The sequence below is a fragment of the Salvelinus alpinus genome, chromosome 29 (genome assembly GCF_045679555.1).
Source record: "Salvelinus alpinus chromosome 29, SLU_Salpinus.1, whole genome shotgun sequence".
Classification (NCBI taxonomy): domain Eukaryota; kingdom Metazoa; phylum Chordata; class Actinopteri; order Salmoniformes; family Salmonidae; genus Salvelinus; species Salvelinus alpinus.
Window position 1 is genome coordinate 15,699,288 of NC_092114.1, and position 19,304 is coordinate 15,718,591.

At 46.5% G+C, this 19,304-nt stretch overlaps 1 protein-coding gene across 6 annotated transcripts in view; it reads left to right on the forward strand.

Moving 5' to 3' along the window:
• Positions 1 to 9,069: 9,069 nt before the first annotated feature.
• LOC139559116 (protein 4.1-like) overlaps positions 9,070 to 19,304 on the forward strand; it is a 121,479-nt gene continuing 111,244 nt past the window's right edge. For all 6 annotated transcript variants that reach the window (XM_071374840.1, XM_071374842.1, XM_071374841.1 and 3 more), the window contains exon 1: positions 9,070 to 9,204. In XM_071374840.1, the coding sequence (XP_071230941.1) occupies positions 9,186 to 9,204 (19 nt within the window). In that variant the 5' untranslated portion in view covers positions 9,070 to 9,185. The remainder of the gene's footprint in view (positions 9,205 to 19,304) is intronic.

Sequence of the window (19,304 nt, forward strand, 5' to 3'; positions counted from 1 at the left end):
CCATTATAAGACTGGTTATTTGGATCCTATCCCATCCTCACACTACCATTATAAGACTGGTTGTTTGGATCCTATCCCATCCTCACACTACCATTATAAGACTGGTTGTTTGGATCCTATCCCCTCCTCACACTGCCATTATAAGACTGGTTGTTTGGATCCTATCCCCTCCTCACACTACCATTATAAGACTGGTTATTTGGATCCTATCCCATCCTCACACTACCATTATAAGACTGGTTGTTTGGATCCTATCCCCTCCTCACACTACCATTATAAGACTGGTTGTTTGGATCCTATCCCCTCCTCACACTACCATTATAAGACTGGTTGTTTGGATCCTATCCCATCCTCACACTACCATTATAAGACTGGTTGTTTGGATCCTATCCCATCCTCACACTACCATTATAAGACTGGTTGTTTGGATCCTATCCCATCCTCACACTACCATTATAAGACTGGTTGTTTGGATCCTATCCCATCCTCACACTACCATTATAAGACTGGTTGTTTGGATCCTATCCCATCCTCACACTACCATTATAAGACTGGTTGTTTGGATCCTATCCCATCCTCACACTACCATTATAAGACTGGTTGTTTGGATCCTATCCCATCCTCACACTACCATTATAAGACTGGTTGTTTGGATCCTATCCCATCCTCACACTACCATTATAAGACTGGTTGTTTGGATCCTATCCCCTCCTCACACTACCATTATAAGACTGGTTGTTTGGATCCTATCCCCTCCTCACACTACCATTATAAGACTGGTTGTTTGGATCCTATCCCATCCTCACACTGCCATTATAAGACTGGTTGTTTGGATCCTATCCCCTCCTCACACTACCATTATAAGACTGGTTGTTTGGATCCTATCCCATCCTCACACTGCCATTATAAGACTGGTTGTTTGGATCCTATCCCCTCCTCACACTACCATTATAAGACTGGTTGTTTGGATCCTATCCCATCCTCACACTACCATTATAAGACTGGTTGTTTGGATCCTATCCCCTCCTCACACTGCCATTATAAGACTGGTTGTTTGGATCCTATCCCCTCCTCACACTACCATTATAAGACTGGTTGTTTGGATCCTATCCCATCCTCACACTACCATTATAAGACTGGTTGTTTGGATCCTATCCCCTCCTCACACTACCATTATAAGACTGGTTGTTTGGATCCTATCCCATCCTCACACTACCATTATAAGACTGGTTATTTGGATCCTATCCCCTCCTCACACTACCATTATAAGACTGGTTGTTTGGATCCTGGATGCTGATTGGACACGCAGCGTTCCAAGCCGTGCTGTATTGGCCTGCTAACAGTTCCATCTGAAAATGATCACTGCACCTCATAAGAATATCAGCATGTTCATGTTGCTATCCCAATCATCTCTTGTCTTTATCTCAACTCACACATTATTTCCCCTTGCTTCAAGACTAGCATTTAGTCTGGTGCAGTGGGGGTTAGTGTAAACCTAGCATTTAGTTTGGTACAGTGGGGGTTAGTGTAAACCTAGCATTTAGTTTGGTACAGTGGGGGTTAGTGTAAACCAAGCATTTAGTTTGGTACAGCGGGGGTTGGTATAAGCCTAGCATTTAGTTTGGTACAGTGGGGGTTAGTGTAAACCTAGCATTTAGTTTGGTACAGTGGGGGTTAGTGTAAACCTAGCATTTAGTTTGGTACAGTGGGGGTTAGTGTAAACCTAGCATTTAGTCTGGTACAGTGGGGGTTAGTGTAAACCTAGCATTTAGTTTGGTACAGTGGGGGTTAGTGTAAACCTAGCATTTAGTTTGGTACAGTGGGGGTTAGTGTAAACCTAGCATTTAGTTTGTTACAGTGGGGGTTAGTGTAAACCTAGCATTTAGTCTGGTACAGTGGGGGTTAGTGTAAACCTAGCATTTAGTTTGGTACAGTGGGGGTTAGTGTAAACCTAGCATTTAGTTTGGTACAGCGGGGGTTAGTGTAAACCTAGCATTTAGTTTGGTACATTTACATTTAAGTCATTTAGCTGACGCTCTTATCCAGAGCGACTTACAAATTGGAAAGTTCATACATATTCATCCTGGTCCCCCCGTGGGGAATGAACCCACAACCCTGGCGTTGCAAGCGCCATGCTCTACCAACTGAGCCACACGGGTACAGTGGGGGTTAGTGTAAACCTAGCATTTAGTCTGGTACAGTGGGGGTTGGTATAAACCTAGCATTTAGTTTGGTGCAGTGGGGGTTAGTGTAAACCAAGCATTTAGTTTGGTACAGCGGGGGTTGGTATAAGCCTAGCATTTAGTTTGGTACAGTGGGGGTTAGTGTAAACCTAGCATTTAGTTTGGTACAGTGGGGGTTAATATAAGCCTAGCATTTAGTTTGGTACAGCGGGGGTTGGTATAAGCCTAGCATTTAGTTTGGTACAGTGGGGGTTAGTGTAAACCTAGCATTTAGTTTGGTACAGTGGGGGTTAGTGTAAACCTAGCATTTAGTTTGGTACAGTGGGGGTTAGTGTAAACCTAGCATTTAGTCTGGTACAGTGGGGGTTAGTGTAAACCTAGCATTTAGTTTGGTACAGTGGGGGTTAGTGTAAACCTAGCATTTAGTTTGGTACAGTGGGGGTTAGTGTAAACCTAGCATTTAGTTTGGTACATTTACATTTAAGTCATTTAGCTGACGCTCTTATCCAGAGCGACTTACAAATTGGAAAGTTCATACATATTCATCCTGGTCCCCCCGTGGGGAATGAACCCACAACCCTGGCGTTGCAAGCGCCATGCTCTACCAACTGAGCCACACGGGTACAGTGGGGGTTAGTGTAAACCTAGCATTTAGTCTGGTACAGTGGGGGTTGGTATAAACCTAGCATTTAGTTTGGTGCAGTGGGGGTTAGTGTAAACCTAGCATTTAGTTTGGTACAGTGGGGGTTAGTGTAAACCAAGCATTTAGTTTGGTACAGCGGGGGTTGGTATAAGCCTAGCATTTAGTTTGGTACAGTGGGGGTTAGTGTAAACCTAGCATTTAGTTTGGTACAGTGGGGGTTAATATAAGCCTAGCATTTAGTTTGGTACAGCGGGGGTTGGTATAAGCCTAGCATTTAGTTTGGTACAGTGGGGATTAGTGTAAACCTAGCATTTAGTCTGGTACAGTGGGGGTTGGTATAAACCTAGCATTTAGTTTGGTACAGTGGGGGTTAGTGTAAACCTAGCATTTAGTTTGGTACAGTGGGGGTTAGTGTAAACCTAGCATTTAGTTTGGTGCAGTGGGGGTTGGTATAAACCTAGCATTTAGTTTGGTACAGTGGGGGTTAGTGTAAACCTAGCATTTAGTTTGGTACAGTGGGGGTTAATATAAGCCTAGCATTTAGTTTGGTACAGTGGGGGTTAGTGTAAACCTAGCATTTAGTTTGGTACAGCGGGGGTTGGTATAAGCCTAGCATTTAGTCTGGTACAGCGGGGGTTAGTATAAACCTAGCATTTAGTTTGGTACAGTGGGGGTTAGTGTAAACCTAGCATTTAGTTTGGTACAGTGGGGGTTAGTGTAAACCTAACATTTAGTTTGGTGCAGTGGGGGTTAATATAAACCTAGCATTTAGTTTGGTACAGTGGGGGTTGGTATAAGCCTAGCATTTAGTTTGGTACAGCGGGGGTTAATATAAACCTAGCATTTAGTCTGGTACAGCGGGGGTTAGTATAAACCTAGCATTTAGTTTGGTACAGCGGGGGTTAATATAAACCTAGCATTTAGTTTGGTACAGTGGGGGTTAGTGTAAACCTAGCATTTAGTCTGGTACAGTGGGGGTTGGTATAAACCTAGCATTTAGTTTGGTACAGTGGGGGTTGGTATAAACCTAGCATTTAGTCTGGTACAGTGGGCGTTGGTATAAACCTAGCATTTAGTTTGGTACAGTGGGGGTTAGTGTAAACCTAGCATTTAGTTTGGTACAGTGGGGGTTGGTATAAACCTAGCATTTAGTTTGGTACAGTGGGGGTTAGTGTAAACCTAGCATTTAGTTTGGTACAGTGGGGGTTAGTGTAAACCTAGCATTTAGTTTGGTGCAGTGGGGGTTAATATAAACCTAGCATTTAGTTTGGTACAGTGGGGGTTGGTATAAACCTAGCATTTAGTTTGGTGCAGTGGGGGTTAATATAAACCTAGCATTTAGTTTGGTACAGTGGGGGTTGGTATAAACCTAGCATTTAGTCTGGTACAGTGGGGGTTAGTGTAAACCTAGCACTTAGTTTGGTACAGTGGGGGTTAGTATAAGCCTATCATTTAGTCTGGTACAGTGGGGGTTAGTGTAAACCTAGCATTTAGTTTGGTACAGTGGGGGTTAGTGTAAACCTAGCATTTAGTTTGGTACAGTGGGGGTTAATAGTGGGGGTTAATATAAGCCTAGCATTTAGTTTGGTACAGCGGGGTTTAGTGTAAACCTAGCATTTAGTCTGGTACAGCGTGGGTTAGTGTAAACCTAGCTTTCTGCCTGTCAATGTTTCACTTTAGAATTTTGATTTTTGTACCTTACATAGAGAGTGAACGGTGTCCAGACGAGACAACTTTTATCTGAGCCAGTCGAAATCACGCATCAATGTCATTATCATGGACATATCCCAATAAATGGCAATAGGAAAAAAGCTCTAACAATTGAAAATGCAGCGAAAGTTAGAATAATGAAATTGTATTAATTTACTTATCAAAATAAAGTTTGAATGAAAATATGTAATTCGTTGTTATTGTAATATGTTGGTAACACTTTGTAGTAAACCCGTGGGGTGTTGGGTTACTAGGCAATACAATAAACATAACAACGGAATCACGTAGGCTTGGCTCGGTCCTTCTTCTCAGCTTCTCCGCGGTGTCTATCTCTCTGTTCTCTCCCGCTGTGTGCCACGGTGCTCCCTTTATGTGGCCTCCACGGCTGGTTGGCGCTCTCCACGAATTACCTCTACTCGGAGCCATCCATGTCGGGGTGCCCAGCCCGTGTACTCCCAGCAGAGGGAGACAACGTCGCGGCGCGTACATCCCCTCTATCACCAACCCCCGGGGTAGACCTTCCGGGATACCACAGCTTTTATAAAAGCAATAAGACATGCGAGGCAGTGCATTATCATGGAGAGGAGAGGAGCAAGGTGGGATACTCTATCGCGTCAGGCCGAACAATGCCATTTACCTGTGACTGTTTTCATGATTCCTTATTGCTTAATTAAAACACTGCTGAATAGTATGATGTCATGTGTTGGGGTACCATAGAGGTGATTGATTGCACCCCCAGTTGCGATATTGTTTGAGGGAGAGAAAGTGGAATTCAGATTGATAGTAAGTAGGTAGTAGGTAGTAGTAGTAGGTGTGATGCTTGTTAGTGACAGTTATTCCATCACTTGTCACAGGTTTTAAGTAGGCTGTTATTTACATTGGGTATTGTATTGTATTGTCAGGGTGGTACAGTGGGTGTTGTATTGTCAGGCTGGTACGGTGGGTATTGTATTGTATTGTATTGTCAGTGTGGTACATGGGTATTGTATTGTATTGTCAGGGTGGTAGGGTGGGTATTGTATTGTCAGGGTGGTAGGGTGGGTATTGTATTGTCAGGGTGGTAGGCAGGGTATTGTATTGTCAGGGTGGTAGGGTGGGTATTGTATTGTCAGGGTGGTAGGCAGGGTATTGTATTGTCAGGGTGGTAGGCAGGGTATTGTATTGTCAGGGTGGTACAGAGGGTATTGTATTGTCAGGGTGGCAGGGTGGGTATTGTATTGTCAGGGTGGCAGGGTGGGTATTGTATTGTCAGGGTGGTACGTGAGTATTGTATTGTCAGGGTGGTAGGGTGGGTATTGTATGGTTAGGGTGGTAGGGTGGGTATTATATTGTATTGTCAGGGTGGTACGTGAGTATTGTATTGTCAGGGTGGTAGGGTGGGTATTGTATGGTTAGGGTGGTAGGGTGGGTATTGTATTGTCAGGGTGGTAGGGTGGGTATTGTATTGTCAGGGTGGTAGGCAGGGTATTGTATTGTCAGGGTGGTAGGGTGGGTATTGTATTGTCAGGGTGGTAGGCAGGGTATTGTATTGTCAGGGTGGTAGGCAGGGTATTGTATTGTCAGGGTGGTACAGAGGGTATTGTATTGTCAGGGTGGCAGGGTTGGTATTGTATTGGCAGGGTGGCAGGGTGGGTATTGTATTGTCAGGGTGGTAGGGTGGGTATTGTATTGTCAGGGTGGTAGGGTGGGTATTGTATTGTCAGGGTGGTAGGGTGGGTATTGTATTGTCAGGGTGGTACGGAGGGTATTGAATTGGTGGTAATAGTGGAAGTGGATGGAGGTAATTATAGACCACATGCTCAGCTGGAGCGACAATCACAGATTACAATGGAGGTGGGATGGAGAGGAGGTTGGAGGGAGAGGAGAGGAGCGGGGGAAGAGAGGAGGGGAGGTGGGAGGCAGGGAGATGAGGGTGAGAAGAAGAGGAGGGAGGGAGCAAGAGGAGAGGAGGGTGTGGAGAGGACAGGAGAGTAGCGAGGTGGGAGGGAGAAGAGGGAAAGGAGTGGGGAACGTTCTGGTATAGAGGTGGTGATGACGCAAGAGGGGAGGGAGGTGTGCCATTGTGTGTGTGTGTGTGTGTGTGTGTGTGTGTGTGTGTGTGTGTGTGTGTGTGTGTGTGTGTGTGTGTGTGTGTGTGTGTGTGTGTGTGTGTGTGTGTGTGTGTGTGTGTGTGTGTGTGTGTGTGTGTGTGAGAGAGAGAGAGAGAGAGAGAGAGAGCAAAAGAAAGAGAAAGTGTGTGCCTGCCTTCTGCTCCCCCTGCCCACCTGCTCCCACCCTCTCTGGGGACCTTGCTCCCCTCCTCTCTGCTCCCACTGCTCCCCTCCTCTCTGGGGACCTTGCTCCCCTCCTCTCTGCTCCCACTGCTCCCCTCCTCTCTGCTCCACCTGCTCCCCTCCTCTCTGCTCCACCTGCTCCCCTCCTCTCTGCTCCACCTGCTCCCCTCCTCTCTGCTCCCACTGCTCCCCTCCTCTCTGCTCCACCTGCTCCCCTCCTCTCTGCTCCCACTGCTCCTCTCCTCTCTGCTCCCACTGCTCCCCCTGCTCCCCTCCTCTCTGGGGACCCTGCTCCCCTCCTCTCTGGGGACCCTGCTCCCCTCCTCTCTGCTCCACCTGCTCCCCTCCTTTCTGCTCTACCTGCTCCCCTCCTCTCTGCTCCACCTGCTCCCCTCCTCTCTGCTCCCACTGCTCCCCTCCTCTCTGCTCCACCTGCTCCCCTCCTTTCTGCTCCACCTGCTCCCCTCCTCTCTGGGGACCCTGCTCCCCTCCTCTCTGGGGACCTTGCTCCCCTCCTCTCTGCTCCACCTGCTCCCCTCCTCTCTGCTCCACCTGCTCCCCTCCTTTCTGCTCCACCTGCTCCCCTCCTCTCTGCTCCACCTGCTCCCCTCCTCTCTGCTCCCCTCCTCTCTGCTCCACCTGCTCCCCTCCTTTCTGCTCCACCTGCTCCCCTCCTCTCTGGGGACCTTGCTCCCCTCCTCTCTGCTCCACCTGCTCCCCTCCTCTCTGCTCCACCTGCTCCCCTCCTTTCTGCTCCACCTGCTCCCCTCCTCTCTGCTCCACCTGCTCCCCTCCTCTCTGCTCCCACTGCTCCCCTCCTCTCTGCTCCACCTGCTCCCCTCCTCTCTGCTCCCACTGCTCCCCTCCTCCCTGCTCCCCCTGCTCCTCTCCTCACTGGGGACCCGGTCTCTTTACATTAGAGATGGGGGGGGGGGGGGGGGGGGGTGTAACATCATAAGGCTAAAGAAAAGAAAACCAAAGATTGTCTATTATATTGACAAGATAGTTAAGTGACCACTCTAACAATGGAAATACATGTCCTCAACGATGGAAGGCAGGCGGGAGGAGGCCAGATCAGGTGGGACCATTCTAGCCAATGAGAGGGCAGATACAAGTGTGGAAAAACAGGCCCTAGAGATGGATTGAGGACGTGTCCCCACTGTAGGTCTGTACCTTGGGGAAACTTTACTCCGGAGCGTGTTTTGGAGAAAGTGAGTGTCTAGGCTGTGTGAGATTGCCATTATATATCACAGTAGCTCACAATGAGGACTGCTGATCATACAGAAATTCAACTATAGTAGCCTGGCCTAGTGGCCATTCTGTTTCCACTGAATATTCCCCAGAGTACTTGGCTAAAAGTGTCAGATATAACAGGTACTTTCGCACTGCGCCTTCAAGAGACTCGAATCCAGACCCCTAACGCAACTGCGCACATCTCCTCACCGACGTTAGGCTGGTAGGTATTTATTTGAGGGATCTCACGTATGGTGTTTCTCCATGGAATTGATCTCTTATCAATACGAAGCTTTTTATTCCAGACAGTTTGTATTACATGTAGACTGCACTATACACACGTGTTCTAGTGATTTAGCTGAGTGAGAAGGAAGGACTTTTTTTTGTGTGTTTAATGTTATTCATTATTCATTGATGGCTGAAAGGAGCACGGAGGGTCTGTGAGAGACGTGGATTAAGTCACCTGATTCACCACATGAATGTAGGCCTAAAGGTGGGAAAGTCAGTAGCTGAGTGAATAGAACGTGTTTTATTCTATTAGAACGTGAGCGCTGTTCTGTGAGCATGAGTGAGGTTTCCCCGAGCTGTTCCGACCAGCTCTATTGTCACAACAAGGTGTGTAGATGCTCCAGGGTTGCGGGCCTTGAACAATCACTCTTTTAGTAACCATGTTATGAAAATGTACCTCTCGGACATTGAATTGATTCCGGTTAATTCCCTATACCTATATACAATCAATGTTAAATAATTTAGGCTATCAGCTACGTGCTTTTTTTTTTTTGGTCAGTTATATAATCTGCTACATTTATCCTTGGAAATATATACATAGATTTTCTTAGAAAATGAACACATCATCTGTGTCCTTGGTTACGACGGTGCAGCCTTGGCGCTTGCCATCGAACACCAACCTCGAATCAGCCTGATTGGATTAGGCTGGTCTCTGCCCGTTGCCCATTGGCCACTGCAATAAATACACTTATCTCATTGCATACGAAGCCACCTCCTTTTTGCTTGAACCTAAACACATTTTAAAAACATAGCCCGGATAATAACACACATGGAATTGCCACTCTGTTTATCCAATGCGCGAAAGTAATAGGCAACCAACCGTCGATATTCACTGAGGAGTATTTCTTTATTTTCATGAAATATATAGAAAAAGGTAAGTGCAATGTGAAACTTTAACAATGGATTATGTATTGTGTGATGCGATGCACGCGAGGAAATAAATATGTTGACATTTTTTTCACATTCGGCGCCATTTTCAGACAGACCCTTTAAACACCTGCCGTCCGCCTGTTCTCGACAAGTCTCCGATGCTCGGATTTATTTTATAAAACAACGTTGCATTCTAACCGATACATGTTTACCCGTTTCATTGATCGAAGGTGTAAGAATAGAAGTGATTTGTGCACCTCACAATAAAGATAATTATAGAATAATCTAGAATATGGCTGCTGATTTGAGGGTAGGCATTGTGTTCGGCGTGGAAAAGTTCACAAATAGGAAACAGTGAAACAAATATGTAACATTTCAACTGATTCACAAATATTGGAAAATATTTCAAGTGTATTGGGGATAAGGGAAAAGCGACTGTATAGCGATCCAATCAGATCAAATAACTATGAATGGACATGCGCAATAAACCCACATTGTAGTCGATGTCAAAACAAACAAGACACTGCGTGTGTTGATAAAGATATTCTCACGTTCATATCAAATTATTTCTGTTAACAAAGGTTAAAAACGATCAAAGATTGTCTCGATAGGCTAATTATAGTCCCAATTAAACAGAGAAAATTAGATCTCCTACATTCTTTTATTTTTTCTTTGTCTTCTTCTTTGAATCTCTTTTGCTAACATTTCACTGTGGCTTTGTATAGCTTTCAAAATACTTATTTAATTATCCAGGCATTGAAAAGCCCAATCGCCTCTGTGATAATATCCTTTATTACGGATTTATTACAATGGAGCACCTGCATAGGGAGGGACACATGAGATCATAACAGAGAAGTTGTCTAATTTATCTACACCCAAGTCTACCTGATTCAAAGAAACACCACACCATGCCCCTTCACTAGTAGCCTACAACCCCAGAGAGGTGAGACATGTCCTCTATCAAGTGAAATATTTTCCTACAATTTCATTTGTCTATACTGTACAATTAAATTACTCTGAATATAATTTAGCATAATAGTATACGTGTTATTCTCGGATAGGAAACACAACTTTTCTCATTGTCCCAAGAGACAAGTGTGCCTCCTCGCGACATGCACATGTGCTTTCTGGGGTGTGAGTGACATAAGGAGACACTCCAGCATAGCTAATGGGAGAGAGAGCAGCGAGAGAGAGGGGGTTTCCACGACCAACTATGGGGTGTGAGTGACATAAGGAGACACTCCAGCATAGCTAATGGGAGAGAGAGCAGCGAGAGAGAGGGGGTTTCCACGACCAACTATTCACTGACTGAATATGTAATGCTGCTGCAGGTCTGTCTTAACACATTTTGTAAACGCAGATTATTACACGCAAATGTCTGTCTCTCGAAGCATCAATTTCAATGAATGGATGAAAGAACAGTGAGAGCTTCTTTGTCCTAAATGGCACCCTATTCCCTTTATAGTGCCCTACTTTTGACCAGAGCCCCATAGGGAAACCCATAGGACTTTGGTCAGAAGCAGTGCACTACATCTGGGAATAGGGCGCCACTTAGGGTGCATATATATATATATATATATACCCTGTGTTTTGAACGCGAACGTACCCCAACGGGTAGCAGACACTCTTAACACTACACTATAGGCCTGTCATACTGAGACGTGGTTTACTAGTTATGGATGTGACATTTCCCACTAGCGTCGACGTAAAGCTGTAGTCTTAGCAACCCGTCACCCCACGTCATGTCTCTGTGCGGGGGGTGACATTAGTGCAGAGAAGCGTCTAAACTGAGCCTGTGTGCAACCCAAATGGTACCCTATTCCCTAAATAGTGGGTTTCCCTATGGGCCCTGGTCAAAAGTAGTGCCCCATTTGGGATGCAGGCAGGATGATGCCAGCAGATTACCAGGCTGGCTGCATCTCTCACTTTCACTGAGGATCATCCTCTTTTTTCCCCCCCTCTCAACCCTCCTTGGTTACTCTCTCTCTCTCTCCCTCTCTCTCTCTCTCTCTCTCTCTCTCTCTCTCTCTCTCTCTCTCTCTCTCTCTCTCTCTCTCTCTCTCTCTCTCTCTCTCTCTCTCTCTCTCTCTCTCTCTCTCTCTCTCTCTCTCTCTCTGTCTCTCTCTCTCTCTCTCTCTCTCTCTCTCTCTCTCTCTCTCTCTCTCTCTCTCTCTCTCTCTCTGTCTCTGTCTCTCTCTCTTTCTCTCTGTCTCTCTGTCTCTCTCTCTCTCTCTCACGCTGCCAGCTGATTTCCCAAACATTGCCTTGTAAGCGACACTCGCAGAACTCGCAGGGGTACTGCTTGTATCTGAAAACTTTGTAGAAATACTGATCCCCAAACTGTGATTCTAATCAAACACACACAGCGTGTATTAAAACAGACCTCTTCTCTAATGATATGAATACACTTCCCTCATGTTGAGTCCCAGATCTGGGCCCTTGGACCCTTCGTTGTTCCCTCAGTATCTGAAGTACCCTTTTCTGCTTCGTCATCCATTGATGCGTTCAAGAGCTGTACTACATTGAGCTGCCATTGGTCTTACTATAGTATCCAAACAAAACATGTTCTTTCAATTGGATACCGTGGGGGACAGAATGAAGGGAATGTGACAGAATGGAGGGAATGGGACAGAATGGAGGGAATGAGACAGAATGGAGGGAATGGGACAGAATGGTGGGAATGGGACAGAATGGATGGAATGGGACAGAATGGATGGAATGAGAGAGAATGGTGGGAATGAGACAGAATGGTGGGAATGGGACAGAATGGTGGAATGAGACAGAATGGTGGGAATGAGAGAGAATGGTGGGAATGAGACAGAATGGATGGAATGAGAGAGAATGGTGGGAATGAGAGAGAATGGTGGGAATGAGACAGAATGGATGGAATGAGAGAGAATGGTGGGAATGAGACAGAATGGATGGAATGAGAGAGAATGGTGGGAATGAGAAAGAATGGTGGGAATGAGACAGAATGGTGGGAATGAGAGAGAATGGTGGGAATGCGACAGAATGGGGGAATGGGACAGAATGGAGGGAATGTGACAGAATGGAGGGAATGGGTTGCTGCATTCCAAATGGGACCCTATTCCTTATAGTGCACTACTTTTGACTTCCATAGGGCTCTTTGACCTCCATAGGGCTCTTTGACCTCCATAGGGCTCTTTGATCTCCATAGGGCTCTTTGACCCCCATAGGGCTCTTTGACCCCCATAGGGCTCTTTGACCTCCATAGGGCTCTTTGATCTCCATAGGGCTCTTTGACCCCCATAGGGCTCTTTGACCCCCATAGGGCTCTTTGACCTGCATAGGGCTCTTTGACCCCCATAGGGCTCTTTGACCTCCATAGGGCTCTTTGATCTCCATAGGGCTCTTTGATCTCCATAGGGCTCTTTGATCTCCATAGGGCTCTTTGATCTCCATAGGGCTCTTTGACCTGCATAGGGCTCTTTGATCTCCATAGGGCTCTTTGACCTCCATTGGGCTCTTTGACCCCCATAGGGCTCTTTGACCTGCATAGGGCTCTTTGACCTGCATAGGGCTCTTTGACCTGCATAGGGCTCTTTGATCTCCATAGGGCTCTTTGACCTGCATAGGGCTCTTTGATCTCCATAGGGCTCTTTGACCTCCATTGGGCTCTTTGACCTCCATAGGGCTCTTTGATCTCCATAGGGCTCTTTGACCTGCATAGGGCTCTTTGATCTCCATAGGGCTCTTTGACCTCCATTGGGCTCTTTGACCCCCATAGGGCTCTTTGACCTGCATAGGCCTCTTTGACCTGCATAGGGCTCTTTGACCTGCATAGGGCTCTTTGATCTCCATAGGGCTCTTTGACCTGCATAGGGCTCTTTGATCTCCATAGGGCTCTTTGACCTCCATTGGGCTCTTTGACCTCCATAGGGCTCTTTGACCTCCATAGGGCTCTTTGATCTCCATAGGGCTCTTTGACCTCCATTGGGCTCTTTGACCTCCATAGGGCTCTTTGACCTCCATAGGGCTCTTTGACCTCCATTGGGCTCTTTGACCTCCATAGGGCTCTTTGACCTCCATAGGGCTCTTTGACCTCCATAGGGCTCTTTGACCTGCATAGGGCTCGTTGACCTCCATAGGGCTCGTTGACCTCCATAGGGCTCGTTGACCTCCATAGGGCTCTTTGTAGGGAATACATTTCTATTTGAGACGCAGGCTAGGGCACAGGCCCATGGTGGTGGAGCGAGAGAGAGAGAGACAGAAGTAGTCAGTAGAGTGTTGTTACTGGTCAGGGGAAGCAGTAGTCAGTAGAGTGGTGTTACTGGTCAGGGGAATCAGTAGTCAGTAGAGTGGTGTTACTGGGCAGGGGAATCAGTAGTCAGTAGAGTGGTGTTATTGTTCAGGGGAAGCAGTAGTCAGTAGTCAGTAGAGTGTTGTTACTGGTCAGGGGAAGCAGTAGTCAGTAGAGTGGTGTTACTGGGCAGGGGAAGCAGTAGTCAGTAGAGTGGTGTTACTGGTCACGTGAAGCAGTAGTCAGTAGAGTGGTGTTACTGGTCAGGGGAATCAGTAGTCAGTAGAGTGGTGTTACTGGGCAGGGGAAGCAGTAGTCAGTAGAGTGGTGTTACTGGTCAGGGGAAGCAGTAGTCAGTAGAGTGGTGTTATTGTTCAGGGGAAGCAGTAGTCAGTAGTCAGTAGAGTGTTGTTACTGGTCAGGGGAAGCAGTAGTCAGTAGAGTGGTGTTACTGGGCAGGGGAAGCAGTAGTCAGTAGAGTGGTGTTACTGGTCAGGGGAAGCAGTAGTCAGTAGAGTGGTGTTACTGGTCAGGGGAAGCAGTAGTCAGTAGAGTGGTGTTACTGGTCAGGGGAAGCAGTAGTCAGTAGAGTGGTGTTATTGTTCAGGGGAAGCAGTAGTCAGTAGTCAGTAGAGTGGTGTTACTGGTCAGGGGAAGCAGTAGTCAGTAGAGTGGTGTTACTGGGCAGGGGAAGCAGTAGTCAGTAGAGTGGTGTTACTGGGCAGGGGAAGCAGTAGTCAGTAGAGTGGTGTTGTTGTTCAGGGGAAACAGTAGTCAGTAGAGTGGTGTTACTGGTCACGGGAAGCAGTAGTCAGTAGAATGGTGTTATTGTTCAGGGGAAGCAGTAGTCAGTAGAGTGGTGTTACTGGTCAGGGGAAGCAGTAGTCAGTAAAGTGGTGTTATTGTTCAGGGGAAGCAGTAGTCAGTAGTCAGTAGAGTGTTGTTACTGGTCAGGGGAAGCAGTAGTCAGTAGAGTGGTGTTACTGGTCACGGGAAGCAGTAGTCAGTAGGGGAAGCAATAGTCAGTAGAGTGGTGTTACTGGTCAGGGGAAGCAGTAGTCAGTAGAGTGGTGTTACTGGTCAGGGGAAACAGTAGTCAGTAGAGTGGTGTTACTGGTCAGGGGAAACAGTAGTCAGTAGAGTGGTGTTATTGTTCAGGGGAAGCATTAGTCAGTAGAGTGGTGTTACTGGTCAGGGGAAGCAGCAACAGGATACACACGCACACACGGAGCACACATCAACGCCAGTGGAGGCTGCTGACGGGAGGACGGCCTCATAATAACGGTGAATGGAATGGCATCAAACACATGGAAAGCACGTTTTTCATCTATTTGATACCGTTCCGCTGATTCCGCTCCAGACTTTGCCTTGAGCCCGTCCTCCCTAATTAAGGTTCCACCAACCTCCTGTGATTCACACACCATGGACAGACTGAGGTGTCTCTTTTGATAAAGCAGGATTAAGACACTTCTTGTGTTTTCGTCTTTGCCACCAACCCCTTTTCAAAGCGACTCATTTAGACACACACAGAAGGGTTATAGCAGTAGTGTGCTTCAGAATTCAGCATTCTCTTTGCAGTGTTCAAAGTAATGTAATGTAAAGTAATTTAAAGTAATGTAAAGTAATGTAAAGTAATTTAAAGTAATGTAAAGTAATGTAATTTAAAGTAATGTGATGTAATGTAAAGTAATGTAAAGTAAAGTAATGTAAAGTAATTTAAAGTAAAGTAAAGTAAACTAATGTAAAGTAATGTAATGTAAAGTAATGTAAAGTAATGTGATGTAATGTAATGTAATGTAAAGTAATGTAATGTAATGTAATGTAAAGTAATGTAATGCAGACCCACTATGTCTACTGCACTTTAATAAGAGGAGAATGACCCAATGTTCTACTTGGTTAGTCTGTAGCCTATTGCCTATGCTCTGAGCCCATGAGCAGCGCTGGGGAGGGAGTCACTGTTTAAAGACTGGAAATCAGACGATTATAGTGATGAAGGTAATTATGGCTCTACTAACTACTGAGCAGCCGAGAGTGGAGGAGACAGAGCAGGGAGAGGCTGAACGGTGGATCTGGGCTACGTCCCAATTGGCACCCTATTCCCGTGAAAGCGCTAACCACTGCTTTTAATCAGGGCAAGGCGACCGGAATCATGACCGAATACAAACGGTGTAGCTATTCCCTCCGCAAGGCAATCAAACAAGCCAAGCGTCAGTATAGAGACAAAGTAGAGTCGCAATTCAACGGCTCAGACACGAGAGGTATGTGGCAGGGTCTACAGTCAATCACGGACTACAAAAAGAAAACCAGCCTCGTCGGGGTCCCCGATGTCTTGCTCCCAGACAAACTAAACAGCTTCTTTGCTCGCTTTGAGGACAATACAGTGCCACCGACACGTCCCGCTACCAAAACCTGCGGACTCTCCTTCACCGCAGCCAACGTGAGTAAAACATTTAAATGTGTTAACCCTCGCAAGGCTGCCGACCCAGACGGCATCCCTAGCCTCGTCCTCAGAGCATGCGCAGACCAGCTGGCTGGTGTGTTTACGGACATATTCAATCAATCCTTATCCCATTCTGCTGTTCCCACATGCTTCAAGAGGGCCACCATTGTTCCTGTTCCCAATAAAGCTAAGGTAACTGAGCTAAACGACTACCGCCCCGTAGCACTCAGTCCCATCATCATGAAGTGTTTTGAGAGACTAGTCAAGGATCATATCACCTCCACCCTACCTGACACCCTAGACCCACTCCAATTTGCTTACCGCCACAATAGGTCCACAGACGACGCAATCGCAATCACACTGCACACTGCCCTAACCCATCTGGACAAAAGGAATACCTATGTTAGAATGCTGTTCATCGACTACAGCTCAGCATTTAACACCATAGTACCCTCCAAACTCGTCCGCCCTGTGCAACTGGGTCCTGGACTTCCTGACGGGCCGCCCCCAGGTGGTGAGGGTAGGAAACAACATCTCCACCCCGCTGGTTCTCAACAATGGGGCCCCACAAGGGTGCGTTCTCAGCCCTCTCCTGTACTCCCTGTTCACCCACGACTGCGTGGCCATGCACGCCTCCAACTCAATCATCAAGTTTGCAGACGACACTACAGTGGTAGGCTTGATTACCAACAACGACGAGGAGGTGAGGGCCCTCGGAGTGTGGTGTCAGGAAAATAACCTCACACTCAACGTAAACAAAATAAAGGAGATGATCGTGGACTTCAGGAAAAGGCAGAGGGAGCTCCCCCCTATCCACATCAACGAGACAGTAGTGGAGAAGGTGGAACGTTTTAAGTTCCTCGGCGCACACATCACGGACAAACTGAAATGGTCCGCCCACACAGACAGCGTGCTGAAGAAGGCGCAACAGCGCCTCTTCAACCTCAGGAGGCTGAAGAAGTTTGGCTTGTCACCAAAAACACTCACAAACCTTTACAGATGCACAATCGAGAGCATCCTGTTGGGCTGTATCACCGCCTGGTATGGCAACTGCTCCGCCCACAACCGTAAGGTTCTCCAGAGGGTAGTGAGGTCTGCACAACGTATCACCGGGGGCAAACTACCTGCCCTCCACGACACCTACACCACCCGATGTCACAGGAAGACCAAAAAGATCATCAAGGACAACAACCACCCGAGCCACTGCCTGTTCACCCCGCTATCATCTAGAAGGCGAGGTCAGTATAGGTGCATCAAAGCTGGGACCGAGAGACTCAAAAACAGCTTCTATCTCAAGGCCATCAGACTGTTAAACAGCCACCACTAACATTGAGTGGCTGCTGCCAACATACTGACTCAACTCCAGCCACTTTAATAATTAAAAATTGCATGTAATAAATGTATCACTAGTCACTTTAAACAATGCCACTTTATATAATGTTTACATACCCTACATTACTCATCTCATATGTATATACTGTACTCTATACCATCTACTGCATCTTGCCTATGCCGTTCTATACCATCACTCATTCATATATTTTTGTATGTACATATTCTTATTCATTCCTTTACACTTGTGTGTAAAAGGTAGTTGTTGTGAAATTGTTAGTTTACTTGTTAGATATTACTGCATGGTCGGAACTAGAAGCACTCGCTACACTCGCATTAAACATCTGCTAACCATGTGTATGTGACCAATAAAATTTGATTTGATTTGATTTAGTGCACTACTTTTGACCAGAGCCCCTATGAGGTCCTAGTGCACTACATAGTGAATAGGGAGCTGTTTGGGACGTACCCCTGAGATCTCCTTGTGAGCGTCTGATTAAATCAACTCAGTGCTCCTCACCTTTCTCTGAACTGTGGAGCCTCACTGTATTATTAGTCGTTGAAGGGCCCTTGTGAGTCGGTCCGCTATTGTTCTGGCGTGTACTTACTGAGTAGATTGTAGATACACACTGTGACTAGACTAGACAATGACTCAGGAGAGATCCAAGCGAAAGCAGAACACTGAAGATTATTTGCTAGCCTGGTCCCAGATCTGTCTGCGCTGTCTTGCCAGATATTATGGTCATACATTGGCAAGCCAGCACAGATTTTGGACCGGTCTAGTTGTGTGCTGCTGTCATTGTCAGATTTGACCCTGTCATAGGGCAGCAACTAGATGAACCACTATCAGGCTGGGTAGAGCTGGGTAGAGCTGGGCTCGGCAGAACTGTGTCAGTCAACCCCAGGGGGTGGGAAACACTGATTTGGGGCTCCATGATTAAAGAGCGACTGAACGCACCAATTCCACATGTTTCTCTGTTGCTCATTAAGAAAAATTAGATTTCAGTCTTGGGGGTGTGGTTCAATGTGGCAGTTACTGATGTTTGTCCCTCATGAGACACCATAGGAACAAAGCCAGTATTACTTCCTCAAAATAGTCAGAAGGAATCTGAGATAATTCAAGAATTCTGTATTTCATTTTGATGTTTTTTTTCTTATGCAATAGAATATAGCTAGAATATTGAATATAGAATATAGAAATACCGCTAGAATATAGAAATATAATATTGCTTACTAACACTAAAATGACTGGTTGTAGTGGCAAGGCCTGGTCTTCTTAGTGGCTGGTCACTCATCCTGCTCTATCTCCCCATGATGTTCCCATGATGTTCCCATGATGTCCCCATGATGTTCCCATGATGTCCCCATGATGTTCCCATGATGTCCCCATGATGTTCCCATGCTGAATTACCAGCAGTAGCAGCATACAACCATGGACTCCACCAGCACAATGATCAGCCTCTATCTCCCCATGATGTCCCCATGATGTTCCCATTATGTTCCCATGCTGAATCACCAACAGTAGCAGCATGGAGACTCCACCAACACAATGACATGACTGGGGCCTAATAAAGCCGGCGTTGCCATGGTGACCCCTACCCAGCATGCAGCGCCAGAGGGTGGGGAGAGAGAGATGAGGGGCTGTAAAGGCCCACTCCAGAACACACCACCACTCCATGATAATAATAATAATAATAATGGCTACCTCCTCCTCTCCTTCCTCTCCCTCCCTCCCTCCCACCCATCCCTTCTCCCTCCTCTCCCTCCTATCTCTCCTCTACTTCCTTCTCTCCCTCCTCCTCTCCCCTCTCCCTGGGCATTTGTAGCATAAATGGCTGCCTGGGATTTAATGGAATAATAGCTAATAGGTGACCTGGTTCTGTCTGCGGTTGAACATTTTAAGTCTATCTCTAACAGCCACCTAAGGGGTTAGCGATCATCATCCATGATGATAAATTATCTACATTTAGTGCCCACTCAAAACTGATGATTATGGTCTACAGCTCTGCTGAGGCTGGGCTGAACAGTGTAGTGTTGTTTGTCTCAGCCATTCTCTCTCTCTCTCTCGCTC